The 21431-nt window shown below is 36.7% G+C and overlaps 1 protein-coding gene across 1 annotated transcript in view; it reads left to right on the forward strand.

The window, feature by feature from the left end:
- DARS1 (aspartyl-tRNA synthetase 1) overlaps positions 1–21431 on the forward strand; it is a 52952-nt gene that overhangs the window by 20744 nt on the left and 10777 nt on the right. Inside the window, exons 5-8 of the mRNA XM_032220490.1 lie at positions 3939–4041; positions 5557–5637; positions 8264–8323; positions 21030–21141. Of these exons, the coding sequence (XP_032076381.1) occupies positions 3939–4041; positions 5557–5637; positions 8264–8323; positions 21030–21141 (356 nt within the window). The remainder of the gene's footprint in view (positions 1–3938; positions 4042–5556; positions 5638–8263; positions 8324–21029; positions 21142–21431) is intronic.

The following is a 21431-nucleotide window of genomic DNA, read 5'->3' on the forward strand; positions in this document are numbered from 1 at the left end:
ACAACAAAGTTCCATGATTTTTTTTCTAATTGCTTGCCCATTAGTCCAAAAAGAAACGTTTCTTGCTTCAGTTGTACTTTAATCATTAAAATCTTCATATATTTGTATCCAAAATATTTACACATCCATGAAACATGACAAAATGTCCCTTCATACTGTTCACATTTCCAGCAATGATTTGAAGTATCGTTATACATTATATACCAATTTCTGCAGTGACAAATCTCAATGATATATCTGATAAAAATATCTTTAAGACTGGAACATAAAGTAAATTTCAATCCTTTCATCCATGCACTTTCCAACTGGTCTGGTATATTGGAGCAAAAGATTTTAGCTCATTTTATCATACATTCTTTCATTAGTTCTTCTGTCTGATATTTCAGTAAACGTTTATACATTTTACACATCCATAGCTAATACATAATTCTATGTCAAACGTAGTCTTCCTTTGTTCAAAAACATAAAATGTTTTATCCACATTTAAACCTTTCTGCTAACTGTACATAAGAAAACTATTGATAACAATCTTCTTCTGTTATTAAATCCGGAATTCATTTTACAATCCCTTTAAAAAAAATCTAGTACATCTCAGTTGGTTAACTATTCGGGCTTATTAATACATTATTAATATAGGTGTTTTGGACCAAAATCTGAGTTTATTTTTATTCTATATTCTAACATAATGATGACAGTTTCAAAATGTACAATCATCTTTACAATTGATCTGTTCACATCTGTGTCAAAAGCAATCTTTACCTTCATGTATACACTGTTTTTGAAAAGAGCAAGAAATAGAAAAAGGGATGGGAGAGGAAGAAAGGGATATTTAATCACTTTTGTTCTGGCCCTATTTGCTGCTTACTTTACATCTTCCTATACCAGGGTGTCAAACTCAAGGTCTGCAGGCCAGATTCGGCCCACAGAGTGCTTAGATATGGCCCATGGGCCATCCTAGAAACAGCAAAGGACTGCCCACGGTGTCTCGACCCTCCTGAGTTCCATTTTTGCTGGCAGAGGGTTACAGGAGGCTGTCCTAGCCGAAAATGGAGATTAGGAGCCCGTTTTCGCTGGCAGAGTACTTGGGCCGCCACAAGCGCCCCTGACACAGGTGACGTACAGCCCTCAATGAAATCGAGTTTGACACCTCTGTCCTACACGGTCAAATGTCAGCAGGTTACATCCTTGATAGAAAAATGATTGTTCATTCTTATTTTAAGTTTTAATTCATTTGGATTTCAAATCCTATCAATCCCATTAGTATGTTAAATGGCACAGGATTATCATAAAAGAATTTCTAAAGATTCCAACAAATTATCTACCTTTGTCTGAAGTTATATGCTTTCAGATATTAAATACAATATAAAACTATACCAGTAATTACCAAGTCCCTCTGCATTTTATGTGACAAAGTACCCATTCTTTATTTAATTTTTTGCTTTAATGGAAAAATAATAATAATAACCGTAACACATTTTCTTTAGTATATTCTTATTTTTCTTTCTTTACTCTCTTTTCTTTTCCACACCTTTTCTTTTTATTTGTTTATTTTTTAATTTCTATTACGGGTTATCTTTTTAATTGTGATATTTAATAAAATTATTATAAAAATAAAACAAAAACATGAAACTTCATGACTGACAATATTTTCAAAATCAGAGATTTCAGATTGCAGATAATGAAATTGAATAAAGTGCCAAGAAATACAAATTCAAAATTTTTAACTGTTTCAAGAAAACCAGGTTCATACAGCTTTTAAAAGTGTGGGAAATGCTGTTGAATGGCTGTTTTTTGAATATCAATAATACTTAAAAATAAATCCAAGTTTACATGTTCACTAGTATGCTAGATTTCAAAGTTATAAATAATCCATATAATTAATTGCATACAAAATGTAAGAAAATAAGCTACAGAAACAGTAAGTGATAAGAGGGGGGAAATAGGATACTGTGTTTTATGTTAAAAACTAGCCTTAAGGCCATAGATACACACACCTACACACCCACACACACCCACAGAGAGAGAGAGAGAGAGAGAGAGAGAGAGAGAGAGAGAGAGAGAGAGCTAGGAAGGTGTCATGTTTCTCAGAATGGATACACAATCACATTGAGAAAAACGGGAATTTGTTTTTCATTGAATCAGGCTGTCATCCACTGGTCCAGTGACACTACGTTTAGTTAATTAAAAACAACTTTAAATGCATTTGTTTCCTAACTAAAGAAGTGAAGGGTATTTAAAAAAATAAATAAATAAATTGTGTTTGAGAAAACTGATTGAAAGTGATTCACCACTAAGTGAGGTCTGTGGGTTTGATCTGGCAATCCAGAGTTGTTGCTGAAAGATGTTTATACAGATCTTACCAAGCTGCAGTCCTGTGGTTAAAATAGAAAGTCTTGACTAATATTTGGATAACAGAAGTTTTCATATGAAAATTGAAACTGAATGCTCTTTGACAATTGATTGTAGGGCACTTCGTTACAGTCTCATTTTAACATCACTTCAGCTTGAAAACCCTAACTTAATTAAGAATTATACGAACAAGCGTTTTTTCCATCTGTTCAGTTTACAAGTGCAAATAGTGTGTGCTCCCAAGCAGATTGCAGGTATTCCTCAATTTACGAACACAATTGAGCCCAAAATTTTTGTTGCCAAGTGAGACATTTTTAAGTGAATTTGCCCCATTTAGGTCGCAAAAGGGGATCACATGACCTCAGAATACTGCAGCGATCATAAATGTGAGTCAGTTGCCAAGCATCTGAATTTTGATCATGTGACCATGGGGACACTGCCATGGTTATAAACATGAAAACGGTCATAAGTCACATTTTTCAGTGCCGTTGTAACTTTGAACTACCACTAAATGAACTGTTGTACATCAAGGATTACCTGTACCTTTTTAGGAATGCCTTACATTTATTTGATCTCAGAGATTTGAATTGCCAAACAATATACGGTACTCCAAATCCTACTTACAACCAATTCTCAAGCTTGCAGCCATTGAAGAACCACACGCTTCATGTTACAATTCATGCATTTGGCAGGCTGTATGCACTTACTACGGTCATAGCAATCTGGTCACATGATCTCAATTTGCAGCCTTTACAGTTGGCTTCTGATAAGCAAAACCAATAGGGAAGTCACAAGTTGCAGTCACATGACATGCTTAATTACCACAGTGATTCACTTAACGACTACAACTGACTGAAGTCATAAATCATAAAAACAATCCCGTTTCTTTCTCTTTTTTTTGTCTGTGTCGCTCAGCAGTGGAGCTGCTGGTCCCAATTGCACTCAGTGTGGACTACCTATATTTCTGTTTAATGCTTCCCAGAAATAAGATACAGTGATCGGATCAGACGTTATTTTTAACTCAATTCTGTTACTAATTTATTGTAAGAAGTAATTTAACAGAAATATTCATTCTTAAGAGAGAATTTTAAATATTCCTCCTTAATAATTTCATTTTACACTAAAAATGCCTGTGTCTTCTTTTAAAAATTAGTCCTTAAGATGACCAGAACTGAGACTGGAATTTTGGTCATTAAGCAAATTATCACATGACTGGGCCTGTTTTATTTTTATTGAGGTTGTTAAGTGAATCATGTAGAGATTAAGTGAATTCAACTTCCTCAGTTGATTTCGGGCTTATCAGAAGATGGGAAGGTAGCAATTGTGACTGCAAGACACTGCAACCATAATAAATGTCAGCTGATGGCCAAGTGTCTGAATTGCAATCATGTGACCACAGATGTGGTGAGACAATCATAACATTCAGGATATATCCTAAGTTGCTGTTTCTGAAGTTGTCATAACTTTCAACTATCATTAAACAAATGTTTGTAAGACAGAAGCTACCTATGTCTATCTGCATAATTAAATAACTGTTCCAAACAGAAATGAATCTTTGAGACAATTACTGATTTTGTTTTTATTAACAGCATCAACAAAGAGAGCATTGTTGACATTGAAGGTGTAATAAGAAAAGTGCCAAATAAAATTGGCAGCTGCACCCAGCAAGATGTTGAACTCCACATTCAGAGGGTAATATTTTTATCAGCAAATTAAAATGTGCCTTGACATCATTGTCTCTTATTACTATTTTGAGAGATAACTTCCTTAACTGCAGTCCTTTTGGTTTACATTTGTAAATAACAAAAAAATATTCCTCATTTATGCAGCAAATTCAACTGAAATAGAAATCAAGAAGTAATTTTAGTTTCATAAGGCAATGAAGATTTGTTTTCACCTATTCTAAATTGGTTTCTAACAATGACAAAATATATATAGGCTGTTTTTCTGTAGATATGACTGGTTCAGAACAGATATATAATGTGATCCAAATAAACATGTGCATCCCTCAATACAAGCCACTAAAATTCCAGCTGTCTTTTAAACAAATTCAGAAAGTGTAATAGTTTTTCCTCTAGTAGCAAAGTCCAGACTCCGGGATTTTTCAAATATTGCCTTCCCTATTAAAAGGAAAGGTGAAAGCAAAGATGTGAGGAACCTTTTGGGAATTTTGCAATATCGTGGGTGAATTATGAGCACGCTTGCAAATTTGCTGCCTAGGTTCAGGCTTACATGTTCATAAAATGACTGACATGGGAATAGACAAGCACTAAACACTTTAATTTGTGGTGGTGAAGAGGCTTCATGCCAACTCCACCAGCTCATAATAAAGTTCTGTATTACTGTAATTTATCTTTGCTTTTTTTCCTGGACAAATTCAGTCATCTGTCATTGGAACAAAAGACAGTTCTAAGAATATGTCAAGGGAAAAAGATAGAGCTATTTATCAATCACTTATTGAAGCAGGTTCCTAAATATTTACTGATTTAAGATTATGAACTTATTTTTCTTTTATTTTTTTTCCCTTCTTGCTGTTTTATTCTTATACTTCCCCCAGAAGATTCTCATATTATTAGTATATACGTTTATGTTTATACTTTACATTTTAATAGGACAGGACAGTCAGATTATAATTCTGTTCAAGACCTTCACTTTCATTCAACTGAAGCAATTCATTATCTGTTTATCTGTTCGTTTTTCCTACATCTGAAACTGATTTTGTAGTTTCAAAACAGTTCAGTTCTTTCTGGCTTGTTTTTATTTTAAGTGATTAAGTTGGGTTAATATCTTTTATAATACAGCTTGTGGTCAGTAAGTGAATGTCTCTGTTATTAACTAAACCAGTGGTTCAGTATGTAAATCTGGTTTTCTATAAAAACATCATCAAACTTGGTTATGTGATCATGGAACACTGCAAACAGCTGTAAATGCTGAGCATCTGAAGTGCAGTCATGTGACTGCAAGGGGGGGGAACTGTCAAAACTTCAAATATAGGATGTAAGTACTCCTCAGGTTGGAGTTTCAATCGCTAAATAACCAGTCATAAATCAAGGGCTATCCGAACATGCATGTTGTATCTTTTTTTTTAGACCTCCAGTCTTTTAGCAATTGGTTTGGCTTCATATTTCTTGCAGAACCATGCCTCTCTAAATCCCACTGTAGTTCCTGCAATGTATTTAGTAACTATGTATGCATCATGTCTTTCAGATATATGTAATCAGTTTGGCTGAACCGCGACTGCCCTTGCAGCTGGATGATGCCATTCGGCCAGAGGTTGAAGGAGAAGAGGTGAAGATGTGCTTTCTAACAAGTAACATTGTATTAAAAATAATAAATAAATATACAGAAGCTTGAAAGTTTAACTGCTGTTAATAATACTGCTATGTTGAATTCTGTATTTGTTCCCCTTCCCTCCTGGTTTGTCAGCCGCCCTGAGTCCCTTTGGGAATAGGGCGGCATACAAGTCGAATAAACCACTAAACCAACCACTGAATGTTGGGCCATCCAACATTATCTGCTGCCTAGTTCATAAATATAGGAAATAATTTTTACTGCTGGATAACACATAGTGACATGGCCTTAAGCAATGTCCAGTATGCCAAGACTTTGTGCATAGAGTATGCGCCATATTTATCTCTTAGTAATATGGAAATGTTCTCACAATTACAGTCACTTTATAAATAGGACTTAGATTAATAAGGGAAATTTTATAGATAGCCATATGCAGAATGGACCTTCTAAACAGAAATCTCAGTTCAAAGGTGACTTGATTAATCTGATGGGAAATATATGTCTGAATTTTCTTGTATATGTGTTCATAGAGCAATCTCAAAAACAACAGTACTACTTTCTTTCAAAATTAAAATGATTGAAAATTAACCCTAAGAAATGTTCTCAATGTACTTTGGAGGACAGTGGTTGAAAAAAAGGTTTTGGCTTGGAATATTCTTAAAAGCTAAGAAAAAAACAATGTCTGAGGCAAGTGTCAAAAACATTAAGTGTCATTGTGGGATCTTAGACACAATGAGGTTTTTTTCGGTTTAAAAACATTTCAAATGGCCAAAACCTCATGAGAATGCTGAAATATAGTGCAATCTCTTTTCATCTGCAATGTTGCAAAATCTCATAAGATTGTAGTCAGTTAATTTGTACATTCAGTGTTTACATTGGTTCATAATCCAAGATGTTGCAGGTACCAGCTTGCAACACATTCTTTAAGATGAGAGTGGGGAAAATGTCCCCCTCAGATGCTGTTGAACTATATTGCATTTTTCCCCAGCCACTATGAACAGTGACAAAGGCTTACTGGAAATTGTAGTGCATTAATGGATCATAAATTAGTGGAGAAATAGTTTGCTAAAGGATTTACCATTTGGCTTTCCTTTCGTTTTTGTTGTTGGAATTTGATTCTGGGGCCTTTAAAACCTGGTTGTTCCCTAGGCCTTGAGTTAAGTTGGATGGCCCTCACAGAATTGCTGTATATTTGAGAGATGGCATTCGTTTTTATCTCTTCTTAATGTTTATTTTTCTCTTTTTTAAAAAAATGTTTTTAATAGTCTGCACCATTAGAATTTCTATATAATCAGGTGGCCTTATAAGTTTGATGACTGACTGACTGACTGTATTCTGACCTAGGCTTCCTGATAAAGCATAAATCACACTTAGTCCTAAAAAGCCTCTTTTATTTAAACGACTGTAAACAGTTTGTGAAGAGTCCGACAGATGTCTGCCACAGTCTTTCAGGGTAATGTTGATAAGCATCCACCTTTATTTCTCTTGAAACACTGCCAGAGATAGACCTAATTGCCAATTCATTTTGCAAGTGGATCACAGAGTCAAACGGAGCTTCTCAGAGTTTGAACCAACCAGAATGAACAAAGTTCCTTCCTGCAAAGGCTCACGTCCATTTCCTCCTCTTTTATGTCTTATGGGAGTGGCCTATCATCTCCAAGATTTACTCCCCAAGTTGCCCTTTTTATTTTAATTGTTCTTGTCTTCTGAAAGCTCTGCGCATGCAGAGTTCTGTTCTTCTGCCTCGATGATGTCAGACTTCTGAGGTTCCGGAGGCAGCACATAACTACCAGATGTCCCTGGCCCCCTCCCTGCCTCTGACACAGAGCCCTTGTCCGAGCCTTCCCCGGACTCCAAGACTAGCCCATGTTCCTCTCCAATCTCCTCACTGTCCAACTCTGTTGCAAGCTCCGCAGGCCACCGCCGGACCATAACAGACTGACTGACTGATTGATTGACTGAAGTCTCTTGGAGATTACTAATTGGATGTTATAATTCTGTAGTCTGTCCAAAGTTTAACCTATTCTCCACTTGAGGCTGGAGGTTATGATGATAGAACCAACATATATCTGTTACCTTGGGGGCGGGGGAGTTACATTGCATTTGTGACTTAACATTTAGATATCAAAACTGAAATATGTATCAAAAGCACTCCTATTTATACAGTCAATGCAGTATACAGTATACAGACCACATAGTTACATCTCTTGATTCTGTAAAGTCAAGCACTCTTATTGTGTTAAGACACTTTCTAGGTAACAGTAGTCCTTGTTTAGTGACTACCTCATTTAGTGACAATTCGCAGTTATGACAGTGATGAAAAAGTAACTTTACCATCAATCCTTGCATTTATAACCTTTGTGGGTTCCTAAAGCAAAGTAAAGCTGAAGTAAGATCAAAAGCCCAATTGTAATTTCACTGCTTTGCTTAATAATCAAGTTGTTGGTCCAATTATGGTTGCTAAATAAGGATACCTGTTTCTGTGTCTTTGGACATTAAACATATTTCATGTTTATGTCCTGAACATGCAACAAAGTCAGCCTTTCTTATTCTATAAAGTATTTTGCTTTCTCCCTCTTTCCTACCTGTGGTTTTCAATATTTGTTTCTTTGCAACCATTCAGGAAGGGAGAGCTACAGTGAACCAGGACACAAGATTGGACAACAGAGTTATCGACTTGAGGGTAAGAACCTAATGACTTATAACTGATCAAATTGATCAAAACCTGGCAGGAACAGTGTTATAAGAATGTATGTATCAAAGGATGCATAATACATTTTTTTAATACATTTTACTTAGCAGTAATGAAAGGTGTGAATTGCACAAAAATACTAAAAGATTTTATTTGCTTATCTAATTAACCTAACTATATTTTCTGTGGCATTCAAAACAAAATTGAACAAAATTTATCCAATATTCCTTTCCTGAAAGAATTTTGCTAAAATATTTATATTCTAGATCCTTCAAAATGGTTAGTTTCTCAGCTGCACAGTTGAAACTAACCAGATAATGTATTATATCATCTCTTCCAGTTTAGTTGAACTATATGGGATTCCTATCATTAATTAACTTAATTAACATTAATTAATTAATTAATTAATTAGCAAATCATTTTCAATAATCAAGCCATAAGTGACTTTGGCATAACTTGCTATTTTTTTTCCTGGGTGCCATATACCACTTAGTTTTCTTATCAGAGATATCCAATTTTATTTTAGCTATTTCTCATGGCCTAAATGGGAACAGTGAAATAGAAAATTTATGTAGAGTAACTTCAAGGTTGAATATATAAAGCAAATTGTATTCTTAAACATTCACAAATATATGTGCATGGAAAATAGGTGTCAGGAAGCTGCATTATGGAAATTGTACAAAAGGGAAAGCTGATTCATTGTCAGACTTTGTCAGCTATATGCAAACCCCTGTTTTCTAATTGAATTGAATTAAAAAAAAATTAAGTTATATGTCAGTCACAAGGTATTTTGATATATTTAAATAAGTATAATCTCTCACAATTATTACATTACCTTTTCAATTAAAAATTAATATTCTTTATAACCTACTCATTGCATTCTTCTTCTAAGAATGAAATATATCTCAAAAAACAGTGACAGTTATTGCAGGTTTTATGTTTGCTTGTTTGTTTTGGTCAACAAACATCCAAAGAGATATACATTCCTTTATTTATATGTGCGGTTTTGTATCACATTCTTAATATACTGATTAGTTAAGGTAGCTTACTATTAAACTTACAATAGTCTTAATTTTAATATTTTTCTATTTGTGCTTTTATACTATTGTAAGTTACCCAGAGGACAGTGAAAGGGTAGAATATAAATTAATAAATAAATTCTAAAATTGCAACATTAAAATGCAATGGAATTGAGGCAGAACACCTAAAATCAGCAGGTATAAAATTTTCCCAACAGAAGGGAAAGTTTCTTGAATAAAAATAACTTGGTAGCTTGCAATATACAGTTAAAAAGTATGATAAAGGTCATACTTCACATCAACTTAACGATGTCTTCATGAAGATGTCCATGTTATTTTCTTAGCTGCAATATGACATAGTGTTTGCCATTGCTTTCTTTTCCTGTATATTATCTTTAAAACTTTCTTAAATAACAATGATTGGTAAAAATGGCTTACATTTTGCAAACGTTTAGAATTCCCATGAATGTGAGATTTCAGAACAAAAGCATTAAGATATATAAAATTTGGAAAACAGTTTCTGACCCCTTAGCTATACATCTTCATGCTGAAAGCAGGAGAAATCTCAGATGTCATCAACCAAAACCCAGAACATCCTTGGTCTTGCTCAGCAGTTTACCTATAATGTATTCCAGCACAACATCACAACATAGAATTCCAATTTACAGTATCTTAATACATACATGTCATCATACATGCAGATATAGGAAGAGACAAATTGGAGTTGTTTTTGCTGACAAAGTAATACAACCACCTTTTCAAACCAACAGTAGGAAAACCAAGTTACAAAACGTACTCATTTAATCTTCATAAGGCTAAAACTAAACTGTAATCTGAAAAAGGGTGGATTTTTCATTTCTCAACATTTTTATTTATTACATTTGTATGCCCACCCACCCATCTCACTCTGCAAAGTGACTCTATTTTATGTTTATTTACACAAATAAATACAAGTATTATTTTATGTGTGGGTGTATTTCTGTATCTTTTTATGGGTTTTATGGGTTTTAAAATAAAAGATGAATAAAAATAATTCGTTATATAGAAATTATTCTAGTCATAAATGTGAACTGCTGGTTCACATGGTGAACCAGCAGTTCACATTTATGGTGAACTGCTCAGAGACATATGTGAAGTATTTCCTCTATTTTTTTTCTAGTAAAGTTCGGATTTCATAAAATCTGGATTGAATTTTATTATAACTATTATTTTAGTTAAAAGCTGGGTAAATTACCCAGATCAAAAATGATTTCTTAAGAAACCTGACTACAAATTGTTTTAACCCATAAAATGACTCACTTATAAAGCAGATGAGCACTCATGGAAAGTTCAGTAACTTGTTGACATTCTCTAATTTCTGTAAAACAGTTTGCATCAACCTTAAGTCAGCAATTATGAACTTTTGAGATTTTGTTTTTGTTATGTAAATAATTAAAACATCATGGAAAGTTTTTGCAAAGCATTACATAAACCAAGAGTCAAAAACATTTTTTAAATAAAAATTCAAATAATCTCATAAGATTTTGAATGGGAATACCAAAATCGTATGACATTCAAGATACTATGGGATTTGGGCAATTGTCTCATTATTTTTTTTCTATCAAACTTTTTAACTGTTTCTCCCTTACATAAGTCACTATCTGTCATAGCTCACATCACTCTGTGAATTCAAGATTGAAAAATTTTTATTTGAATCATCTGGGTTAGATCAGATGGCATTAATGAAATTGTTTAGCACTATTAACATATTAGGTATATGTTCATCACAACTGAAATGAATACTGTTGCCCCCCCCCCCCCAAAAAATCCCCTGTGATAGTTTTGTTCATACTTATGGGATGGGATGTACCATTCTTTTTGGAGTATAAGACACACTCCCCCCGTAAAAAAAAAAAAGAGAGTGGAAATGTTGGTGTGTCTTATACACCAAATACAGCCATTTTTAGCCTCCAGAAAACCCACCCCGCAGGGATTTCCGGTTCGTGACTTCCGGTTTGCTCGTAGGTCGTTTTTCGTCCTCTGGAGCCTTCAGGAAAGCCTCCAGAAGGCTCCGGAGGGCTTAAACCGGTCCTATGAGCAAACTGGAAGTCCATTCCCGAACTTCCTATTTGCCCGTAGGGCTAGTTTCTTGCGCTTCGAAGACTTCAGGGTAGCTCCTGAAGCCTCCGGAGGGCCTCCAGGGGGGCGGCGGAAGCTGTTTTTGCCCTCCCCAGGCTTCTATAAAGCCTCTGAAGCCTGGGGAGGGCGCAAAAAGCATGCAAAAAATGTGGGGAGTGCCTGTCATGCATGCATGTGCGCTGGGTTGGTTGCGCATTGCATTATGGGTGTGGCACACCCGTGCATGACTCCCCCTGTGCTCCCCCAGCTTATGGCATGCAAGCCAAAAAAGGTTCACCATCGCTGGCATATGGGTTAAACAAAAGTCAGGTCTCACCAGACTGAAGCTGGTGAGGTAGCAACCATTGGATCCCAGTCTAGAGAAAGGTACTATGTAAGCATATTTCAGCTACTTTCCAAGACTAGTATTCACGGTAGGAATCATAGCTGCAGGTCTCTTCTTCTTCTTCTTCTTCATCATCATCATCATCATCATCATCATCATCATCATCATCATCATCATAGTTTTAGTATATTGACAGATATTCTCATCTAAAACTACTAGTAAAAGCCAAGTATTTAAGAGAGGGCATCTGTAGACCTATTTTAGAGTAACAGCAATTACAACAGACATCTTTCTGAACTGCCTACAGTTTTGCAGTTAGATCTATGCCACTGGAAGTAGTGACATGAACTGTGCCTATGGCTCAGATATTCAGAGAAGGACTACCAAATAAAATAGCACATAGGAAAGCTATTGATGGCCAAGGGGAGGGGAGGAGGGAGAGAAGTACCAGAACATATATTGGAAGCAGCATTTCCATGAGCTAAAGGTTTTACATTGATTTTTCTGTATGGAGACATTTCATTTGTTGCCCCAAAGAAATTAGCATTTTACTAATTGGGCCCTTGTGAATATGCCAGATTTCAAACGTACAAGGAGGCTGCAGCGTTTTCCTTGTAGCAAATTGTAGCAAAGTATTGTACCAATATAGAATTGTGCATATGTGAACACTAGAAATGTACTTGAAAGATAAAATATTGCCTCTAGCTTTCCAAAAGCAATATTCACGTTTTATGAGAGGTAGTGAAGCAAGGAATTTCACAATTATTTAAGGCTTGTTTTTGAAACTGAAGCTTCAGGAAAGTATTTCACATGTTCTTAGCACACTCTTCAGTTCAGTATCTTACTATTTATTGCAAAAGAATGGAAGATCCAACAATAAAAGTTTTCTCTCTTTCACACTGCATTCCATTAATTTAACACTTTTCCAATTAAGCATTAGTTAATTGCACAAGAGAGTAAGACAGGTTTGGAGACGAGGGCAGATTGTTATAGTGGGAATTTACTTATAGTCCCCTAGACAAGTCAGAAATATTAATGTTGCTTTTTGGACTAATAGATTCCAGATTTTTAAATATAATTTGATACAAATATACTGTTAAAATGTTCAACAAACCATGGCTTAAATGTGGCTTACTATGACCAGAGAATTCAAGCATTCTTTCCTTCTTCCTATATTGGGCCAAGCTACATGGAAAGACTTCTAGTTAATTGGACCTGCATTAAACATATCCTATGAACTATTCAGATCATCACCCATTACAAGCACTATCACTGAGATATGAGAACTATTGTGCTGCAGTCTGATACGCTGTCAGAGCTCTTATTGTAATAGGAAAGATTATTCCAGAGATTTTTTTTATTCTGCTGATTTTTTGCTTATTCTGCTGTTTAGAGAGAGGCAGACTGTATAAAATAACTGTGGAGTAAGTCCATCTACTCCTAGGGTTGCTATATTTCAGAGTAGAAGCCTCATATCTTGGGTAACATTTCCCCCACTTCATAAAACTCACTGTCTTAAATGCTTGAGAAATATTTAATTTTAGGTCTTGGCAAGAAATACATAATATATTTGGGGGGGGGGTTAGTACAAAATCAGCAGAATAAAAATGTGCAGTTTAATCTCGTAGTATCTTGGTATAACAATCATAAGTTTATCATAATTTATTTATCAAATTATTCAATATATTCAGACTCAAATGACCTCAAAATCCAAGCAATGTATTTAGTCCATTGCTATAGAGCAAAATGAAGAAACAATACTGTACATTCTACTCATTATACCTGTTTCTATATTTAGAACAAATATGAGGCTGTTTAAGAGAAACTATTGCGCCACAGACAATCAACTCTTTTATATTACCATTATCTATGTCATTTCTTTTCAATAACTGTATTCGTAGCATCTGAACGATGCAACAGTAATATAAAATAATACTTTTCAATACATTACAATAAGCACCTTAGTACCAATTTATTTCAAAACAATAAAATAACCCAAGCAATTCATTTTAATGTTTACAGTCTAGCATTGCTAATACTCTTATCGACTATTTATATTTACCATGTAATAGTGTAATGCCATTGTGGTTGCTCATATTCATTCAGAGTTAGATACCACATGTGCAAATCCAATGAAATGAAATGATTGACAACATTTTGTGGAGTCTTAAAAGGAGTGGACATGAAATATATCCTGCAATATGAATTCAGTCACTAGTAGACCGGCTTCTCTCAAGCCTTTCCTATTTCATTTGAACAACCAAGGAAAGACATGTGACTGGATTTGAGAGACAGTAAAACTCAAACTTCTCTCTTTTGGGAAAGGTAAAGGAACATTAGCTGCAGAAAATCCTGGATGAAGTGAATTATCTGGATCCCTTTTTGAGGGGGATTTGGACCTGGCCATGAAAAAGAAATTGCCTTTAGCAAGATTTGAATAGACTACCACGTTTCTGGTCTTGCTACATCTCATTAGAATTTAGAACATAGAATAATAGGGTTAGAAAAGACCTTGGAGATCTTCTAGTCCGACCCCTGCCTGTGGCAGGAGATCCTATATGCCATTCCAGACAAATAGCTGTCCAATCTTTCTTTAACATCTCCAGTGATGAAGCACTCACAAATTCCGAAGGCAAACCATTCCAATTGTTCTCACTGTCAGGAAATTTCTCCTTAGTTCTAGGTTGGATCTCTCTTTAATGAGCTTTCACTCCTTGCTTTTTATCTTGCTTTGGAGAATAAGTTGATTCCCTCTTCTTTGTGAAAGCCCTTCAGTTACTGGAAGACTTCTATCATATCAGCCCGTCTTCTCTTCATTAGACTAGACCAGGGTCAGCAACATTAAACACGCAAAGAGCCACAAAGGTCCTAACCAGAAGCCCCTGGTTCCATTCTGGAGCCAACCAGAAGTCCGGTTCCCCCATCATAGTCTCCTCCTAACACGCTGTCCTTTTTCCTCTGCTGACCGGAAGTCAGTTCCCCCACCATAGACTCTCCTCCTAGTGTGGCATCCTTTTTCCTCTACCTGTCCTAATCTTAAGTCCTATCAATTGTGGAGCCAAACCAGCAACAGAGTGTCGCAGCAGAAGGATGAAAGAGCCACATGCGGCTCCAGAGCTGCGGGTTGCTGACCCCTGGACTAGACATACCTAGACATATTTCCCTCAATCATTCATCATATGGTTTAGCCCCCAGACCTCTTATCATCTCTTTGGTTCTTTTCTGCACTCTTTTAGGAGGGTTGGTAGTTGTTAGTACTAGCGTATAATGATTCTATCCTTCTTGAATACACTATTCCAGTCAGTATTGATGGGAAATGAAAAGTTGAGTTCCTGGTCACTCCTGAGTGGAATGGCTCAAGAATTGGCTTAAATCTATTAGTTGGATGAGTATTATCATTACGCAGATGGCACCAGGTTATACAGTTGAACTCCAGTCCAAACAGTGAAGGGCCTAACCCACTCTCTAAAGACTAAGAGGGACTGGATGGAGTGGAACAGACATGGAATGATGAATCCTAGAAAAAGAGTTAATGACTCACCAGAAACTATTATTAACTCTGAATTACTAGGGATGAGGTCCAGAGCCCCCAATAAGGCAGCTTCATGATCAGGGGATTCTCCTGGATTCCTAGCTCCTGCTTGAGAGGCCAGCTGATGCAGTGACCAAGATAGCTCTGATTGGTAGAGCAGTGGCAACTTTTTGGAACTCTTCTCCCTTATCACCTCTTCAGATTGCTGTAATATGCTTTAATTGGAGCTTCTTTTGAAAACTACTCAGAAACAATTGTAGGTAGAGAATATAGCAGTCCATTTGGTAGTGGGTAAGAGCCATTTTAGCTAAGTAACACCCATATAGGTTTGTTTTGTTTTTGTTTTTTGTTTGTTTTTAAAAGCATTGGTAATTACTTGTCTTTTTTATTAGTGAGTCATCAGAGTCTTTGATTGTAGAGGTGTCTAAACATATTAAATAAGTAAATACCGTATTTTTCAGAGTATAAGACGGACCTTTTTCCACAAAAAATGGGGCATGCAGAGGGTTTGGGAGGCCTGCAAAGTGCTCCTGGTGGCCAGGAGGGCAAAAACTTTTTTTTAAATTTATCTTTTCAAAATCTTGGTGCATCTTATACTCCGGTGCGCCTTATAATCTGAAAAATATGGTAAAAGCATTAGTCAAATCCTAAAAGGTTTGACGAAAGATAAATATCAGTAAATCATATAGTTTATAGGTTGAAACCCTGTGTTATAGGTTGTGAGACTTTTCTGATTCTCTTCCTACTCCTTCTCCCACTTCTAAATTTGTACCACTATGAGGCTCCAGTGTCAAGAAAAATGCCCCCCTTCCTTTCTTCCTGACAGAAGCCTTTACACCAGTGATGGGCAACCTTTTTGGCGTGGTGTGTCAAAAATCGGCAAAAAATCGAGCATAACTCGCGTTGTGTGTCACTTCGACAAAAACATAATTTTGCGCAATTTATAGTTTAAACTACAAAAATATATAATTGCAATATAATTGTATTTAATAAACCAAAAACAAATTATTTAACATAGCTGCTTAGTAACTTCTTTGTTCATCAGTCGATTTCGTATGTTGCCCTTGATATTATTATCAGTATCACTTACCAACGGTCCTGCTTAGCAACCAAAATGTTGGCTCAGAAACTCTGGCATTGAAGCGTGCAAGTCTTAAAGCTGTCAAGTTACAAGACCCTTGCACCCCTAACCCTTTAGGAAAAAAACCCCAGGGGTCTTCAAACCTGACAGCTTTAAGCCTTGTGGACTTCAACTCTTCAACTAAAAGAGAGACTGATAAATATTAAAAAAAATAAAACCAAAAAGCAGCTACTGCAGTGGCTTAGAATTTTACTCAATTACTGTTGAGCCCATGGAAAGTTCTGCAGCCCCAGGAGCAAAGGAAGGGGGACGGAGAGAGAGAGATTGGCTGTTTGGGGTGCTTGAAACCACCTGGCCCTCCCCAAAGGAAACCCTCATTTGCAGGATGAGCCTCGACTGGCTCTGCCCAGCGGGGTTACCCCAAGCGCCATTGGGCAGCGACGGATGCTTATCCTTTTTCCTTCGGCTGCTTCAGCTGGGACTTCAGACACCCCAAGGGAGGGACTTTATCAGGCCTCCCCCTCCCCACCCTTTGAATGAAGGTGTGATATGGCTCCTCCATCCCTGCTCTTTAACCCAGCCAGAATTACAGGAGGGCTGCCCCCGTTCTGCTTTCCAGGATGGATCTTAGCCGAGGGACACTAAGACCCCAGAATGGGTGGGGGGTGGGGGAAGAGCTTCTTGACGGAGGCCACGATCGACTTTTGGAAGTTGTGTTTTCGTAAAATAAGATCAACCTTTGGATGTGTTTGTTCCGCTCGGCCAGCGGCGTTTTCTCCCACTTAATCCCGGCGGATCCTGATATCTGAGCTGGAAAACTGCAACCTCCCGGAAATGATGACGCCCCGCTGAGTAGCTGGGACTTGCAGAAAAAGGCTGCAGAGAGAGAAGCGTTCGATCCGTAATCCGTCTGTGGGGGGCGCTGGGGACAGGCCGGGCCCCTTCTTCCCACCTCTATCTCCCCCACTCTTGAGGGACAAGCCCTTTCCCCTGTCCCAACGGTGGAATTTGAGGCTACCTCTGCTTTCCCTCTCCCTCCCTCAGTTGTGCGGCAGCGGCAGCGGCAGCTCTCAGCCTGGGCGGCAGCGTCACGCAGGCTGTGGAAGGAGGGGGAGGAGGAGGGAACCAAAGAGAGCTTTTACCGAGTCTGCGCCCCACAGCCAGGACCGTCCTGGCGCCTCAAGCCGCGTTTCTTCCTGCAAAGCCCTTCTGGCGTCAAGCGGAACTCTCAGGATGCCCGAAGGGCTTTGCAGGAAGAAACGCGGCTTGAGGCGCAAGGACGATCCTGGCTGTGGGGCGCAGACCCGGTAAAAGCCTCTCTTTGGTTGGTTCCCTCCTCCTCCTCCTCCTCCTTCCACAGCCTGCGTGACGCTGCCGCCCAGGCTGAGAGCTGCCGCTGAAACAAGTTTGGGGAGCATGTGCGTGTCACCCGAAATGGCTATCCGTGTCAGCACTGACACGCGTGTCATAGGTTCGCCATCACTGCTTTACACTAACAAATACATTAATTCAATACCACCCAGGTATTTTAAAGCTTGCAGTAGATCTCTCATATGCTTTTCTCTGTTGGTAAATAACGTGGTCCCTGTGGCCATCAGTGTACCTTCAATACTTGGCAAGCTCTCCGATTTTATTGTATTCTATTTTATTTTAAGATTGTTTGAAAAGGGGGAAAGCTGCTACAGTGCAAAACACCAACTTTACCTAGCATTTTTATTTATAAGAAGACTTCTGCCTTCTACATAGACTTGAACCTATATCCTTAGAAAATAAAAACATTCAGTGTTTCCTTTTCCTCACCTGCTCAAAAAGAAAATACAAAGGTGTAATAGAGATTATTTGGGAGGTGCGTGCTACAGAGTATTAAATTAATCATTTTCTTCAAATAAATCTAAAGGGAGAACTCCTAGCTCTCTAGACCTCATTTCTAAACACTTGACAATCTTTGGTGACATTTTTTCTTTAAAACACAGTCACGTTTAAGCTCAAGGGTAACTAAGCTGTACATATTTTGAGCAAACCATCCATCTCAGAAACAAGAACCTGAATATCTGAGACCTCTGTCCATACCTCTTGCAATGTTCAGAGACAAAAAATAAAACTTCCAACTAGAGATAAGATGCCTACCCTTTGCAGTAAATGAATATTTTATAATTAGGTGTGCCCACCATGAGTAAATTCCACTAAATAACTGAGAACAAGACAGGCTAATCTTTAGAAATCCCAGCATAATTGTAGTTAAGAGCTTACTTAAATTACAATAAAATAGCAAGATTGTATCTGTCCCTTTCTCTCTGGCTATTTTGCTTAGCTCAATTGACTAGCCTTCCATTGATGCAAAGAAGATGAAGCTTGATTTACTTTAAAGAATACAATCTGCTCTGTTTAAAATTTCTACACCCACATAACAGTGACAGTTATGTCACAGTTCCTTTGTTTCTTTTGCATGTGTGTGGCTTGCTGATATATCATGTGAAACACCACATCTTCTAACCTAAAAAGATAGGTATCATAAAAAAGTTAAAAGTAAACAGAGTTCTATGACGCATATCCCTTTTAGCAAAAAAACCCAACAACCTGTAACTACTTTAGGTTTGGCAGCTGCATGTTCCTAGTACTTCACCAACATTAGCTTCAGTTGTGGGTTTAGCACTGACTCTGGAAGTGTGAATCATTGTTTTTCCTTCTCACTGAGCCACAAAGCTTGTTAGTCTGTTTATAAATATGTGGGTTAGCCAGTTTGTAAATGGTCCCTGTGACCTTTTTAAAAACTAGCTAGCTTGTCTATATTGTTTTGGAGAAGTTAATAGAAGAAATGATCCTTTCACCTTCATACAAAACATTTTTGTTGTTTTATTATTGTTGAACTATCTTTTTTGTACAGCCACCTGTTATTTGCTTTTTGAATGCTGTAAAATTGGTGCACTTCTTATTTTAACAGATTGGTTTGTCGCTGTTTTCCTTTTCTTTCAACAATTCAGCTTTTCCATCCCATTTATTATTGTTATATCTGCATTTGGACACGTGGAAAATGTTTTAAATTTGAACCATTTCAGACTTAAAATGTTCTATTTGGAGTACGAAATGGACTGTTTCCTCGTCTTGAAAGTATTTTGGAACATTGGCACTTGAAACATTTCCAAACCCACTTCATATTTAAAACAGAGCATTTTGAATCTAAAACAGTTTGCATTCTTAATGTTTTGCATGCCCGTGCCATAAATCTAACTAGGATAAGAGTAGCATCACTTTGGAACAGCGTCCATCATTAGTGGCTATAATGGCATGGAAAAGAATTCTCTTATCTAAGCATGGATATGGTAATATGTCCATTTTAATATACCCCAGAGCGAAGGTTGATATAGAACAGCCTTGGCCATTTCGATGAGCAACTTCTATCAGAAAAGAAGTGGAAGATTGTAAACTAACTCATTCTCTCTGATCTCTCAGTTTTTCTATTATTTATTGTTTTTTGGTATAACTATGGTATAAGAGTAGGAACAGAGTAATAAGATAGTTCTGCTTCTGTAATCCAAGTCAGGTTTTGTAAAGTTGGGTTTCTATTGAAATGGATATTTTTTTTATGCAAGGTCCCATGGAATTTGATCTTCTGCACTCATACATACATGTTATCTACAATTTGTAGTAAAGTATCAGATGCCAATTAATCGCTTAACCTGGAATCAGTAATGGGCAGGATGAAGATCAGTATGTTTAAGTATGCCTTTAATAACTTTTAATTCATTTGATAGCTTCAACTGTTCCTGTTAGAAATAGGCTGTCTATAGTGTGCACCCTTTTGATTAATATTGGGTTAATATTGAAGGTGATAAAAAAAATCAAAGTTAGAGATAGGCTTGTCAGAATTGTAACAGGCAGCTAGATGGGAATAAGTTATACAGGTTCTTAATGAATTACACTAGTTATATTTGTTTTCAAGCTCAAAGAACTGGTTCTTACATTTGAAACTCTAAACAATTTCAGATCCATATTGTCAAAGAAGTGTAATATACTACACAGCATCTTAAGAGCTTCCAAAAGCACTTTTCCCAGGAGAAGCTCATTGTTTAGAAACTACTTTCTCTGTATCAACTCCTATAGCTAAAATGCACTCTCCACTAATGCTTGACTAACACTGCTATTATATTGTCATTAGGCTAACATATTCTTACTTGCCAGCATGTTAAAATATTCCTCTAATGTATTTAGCTTGATGTTTTCATTCTTTGGATTTGTTGTTGTTATGTGACATTTTGGGATTTCATTATGTTGTACTGTAATATGTTTTCATTTGTATTCTACTTGAGCACTACCCTGATATTCCAAGAAGAAGAACAGATTTAAAATAGTTTTGGTGAATGGTTAAATAAATAATAATCTTCCTTATCTACCATTTGCCTACAATACTACATACTGTTAGTATGTGTTTTCAGCTATTACTGTTGGCATTACCGCTTAATATTACTGCTTTTGGGTAAACATGATTAGGTACATCTACAGGCCCATAGGTAATATAACGTCCTTGAAGTAATATTTTAATGACTTCCATTGTCCTGATTAAGGCAAGCAGTTGATCTATCATGTAAAGTTATGAATCTTAATATAGTATCTTTATTTTCCAGACCTCCACTAGTCAAGCTGTGTTCCGTGTCCAGTCTGGTGTTTGTCAACTTTTTCGAGAAACTCTCATTCATAAGGGGTTTGTGGAAATTCAGACTCCAAAGATTATTTCTGGTATGCATTCGATATTTTAATGATTCAGAAGCATTTACACATTGAACACATGAATTTGGGGAAATCTCATTCCTGCATTAGCCAAAATGAATTTATTTTAAGTACTTGGTTGCTCATTAGCACTTCTTTTTAAGTTGCTGCTGCCGCCTTTGAAACAGTAGCTGATTTAAAAAGCTGAAACACTTTAAAATTCTCAAGCATGGTATGGAAAAAAATTCTCCTTATTTAGTTTCTTGTGCTGTCATTTTCATCTTTGAAACTGACACTTATACCGAGAGTATATTTTAAAA

The sequence above is a fragment of the Thamnophis elegans genome, chromosome 1 (assembly GCF_009769535.1).
Source record: "Thamnophis elegans isolate rThaEle1 chromosome 1, rThaEle1.pri, whole genome shotgun sequence".
NCBI lineage: Eukaryota > Metazoa > Chordata > Lepidosauria > Squamata > Colubridae > Thamnophis > Thamnophis elegans.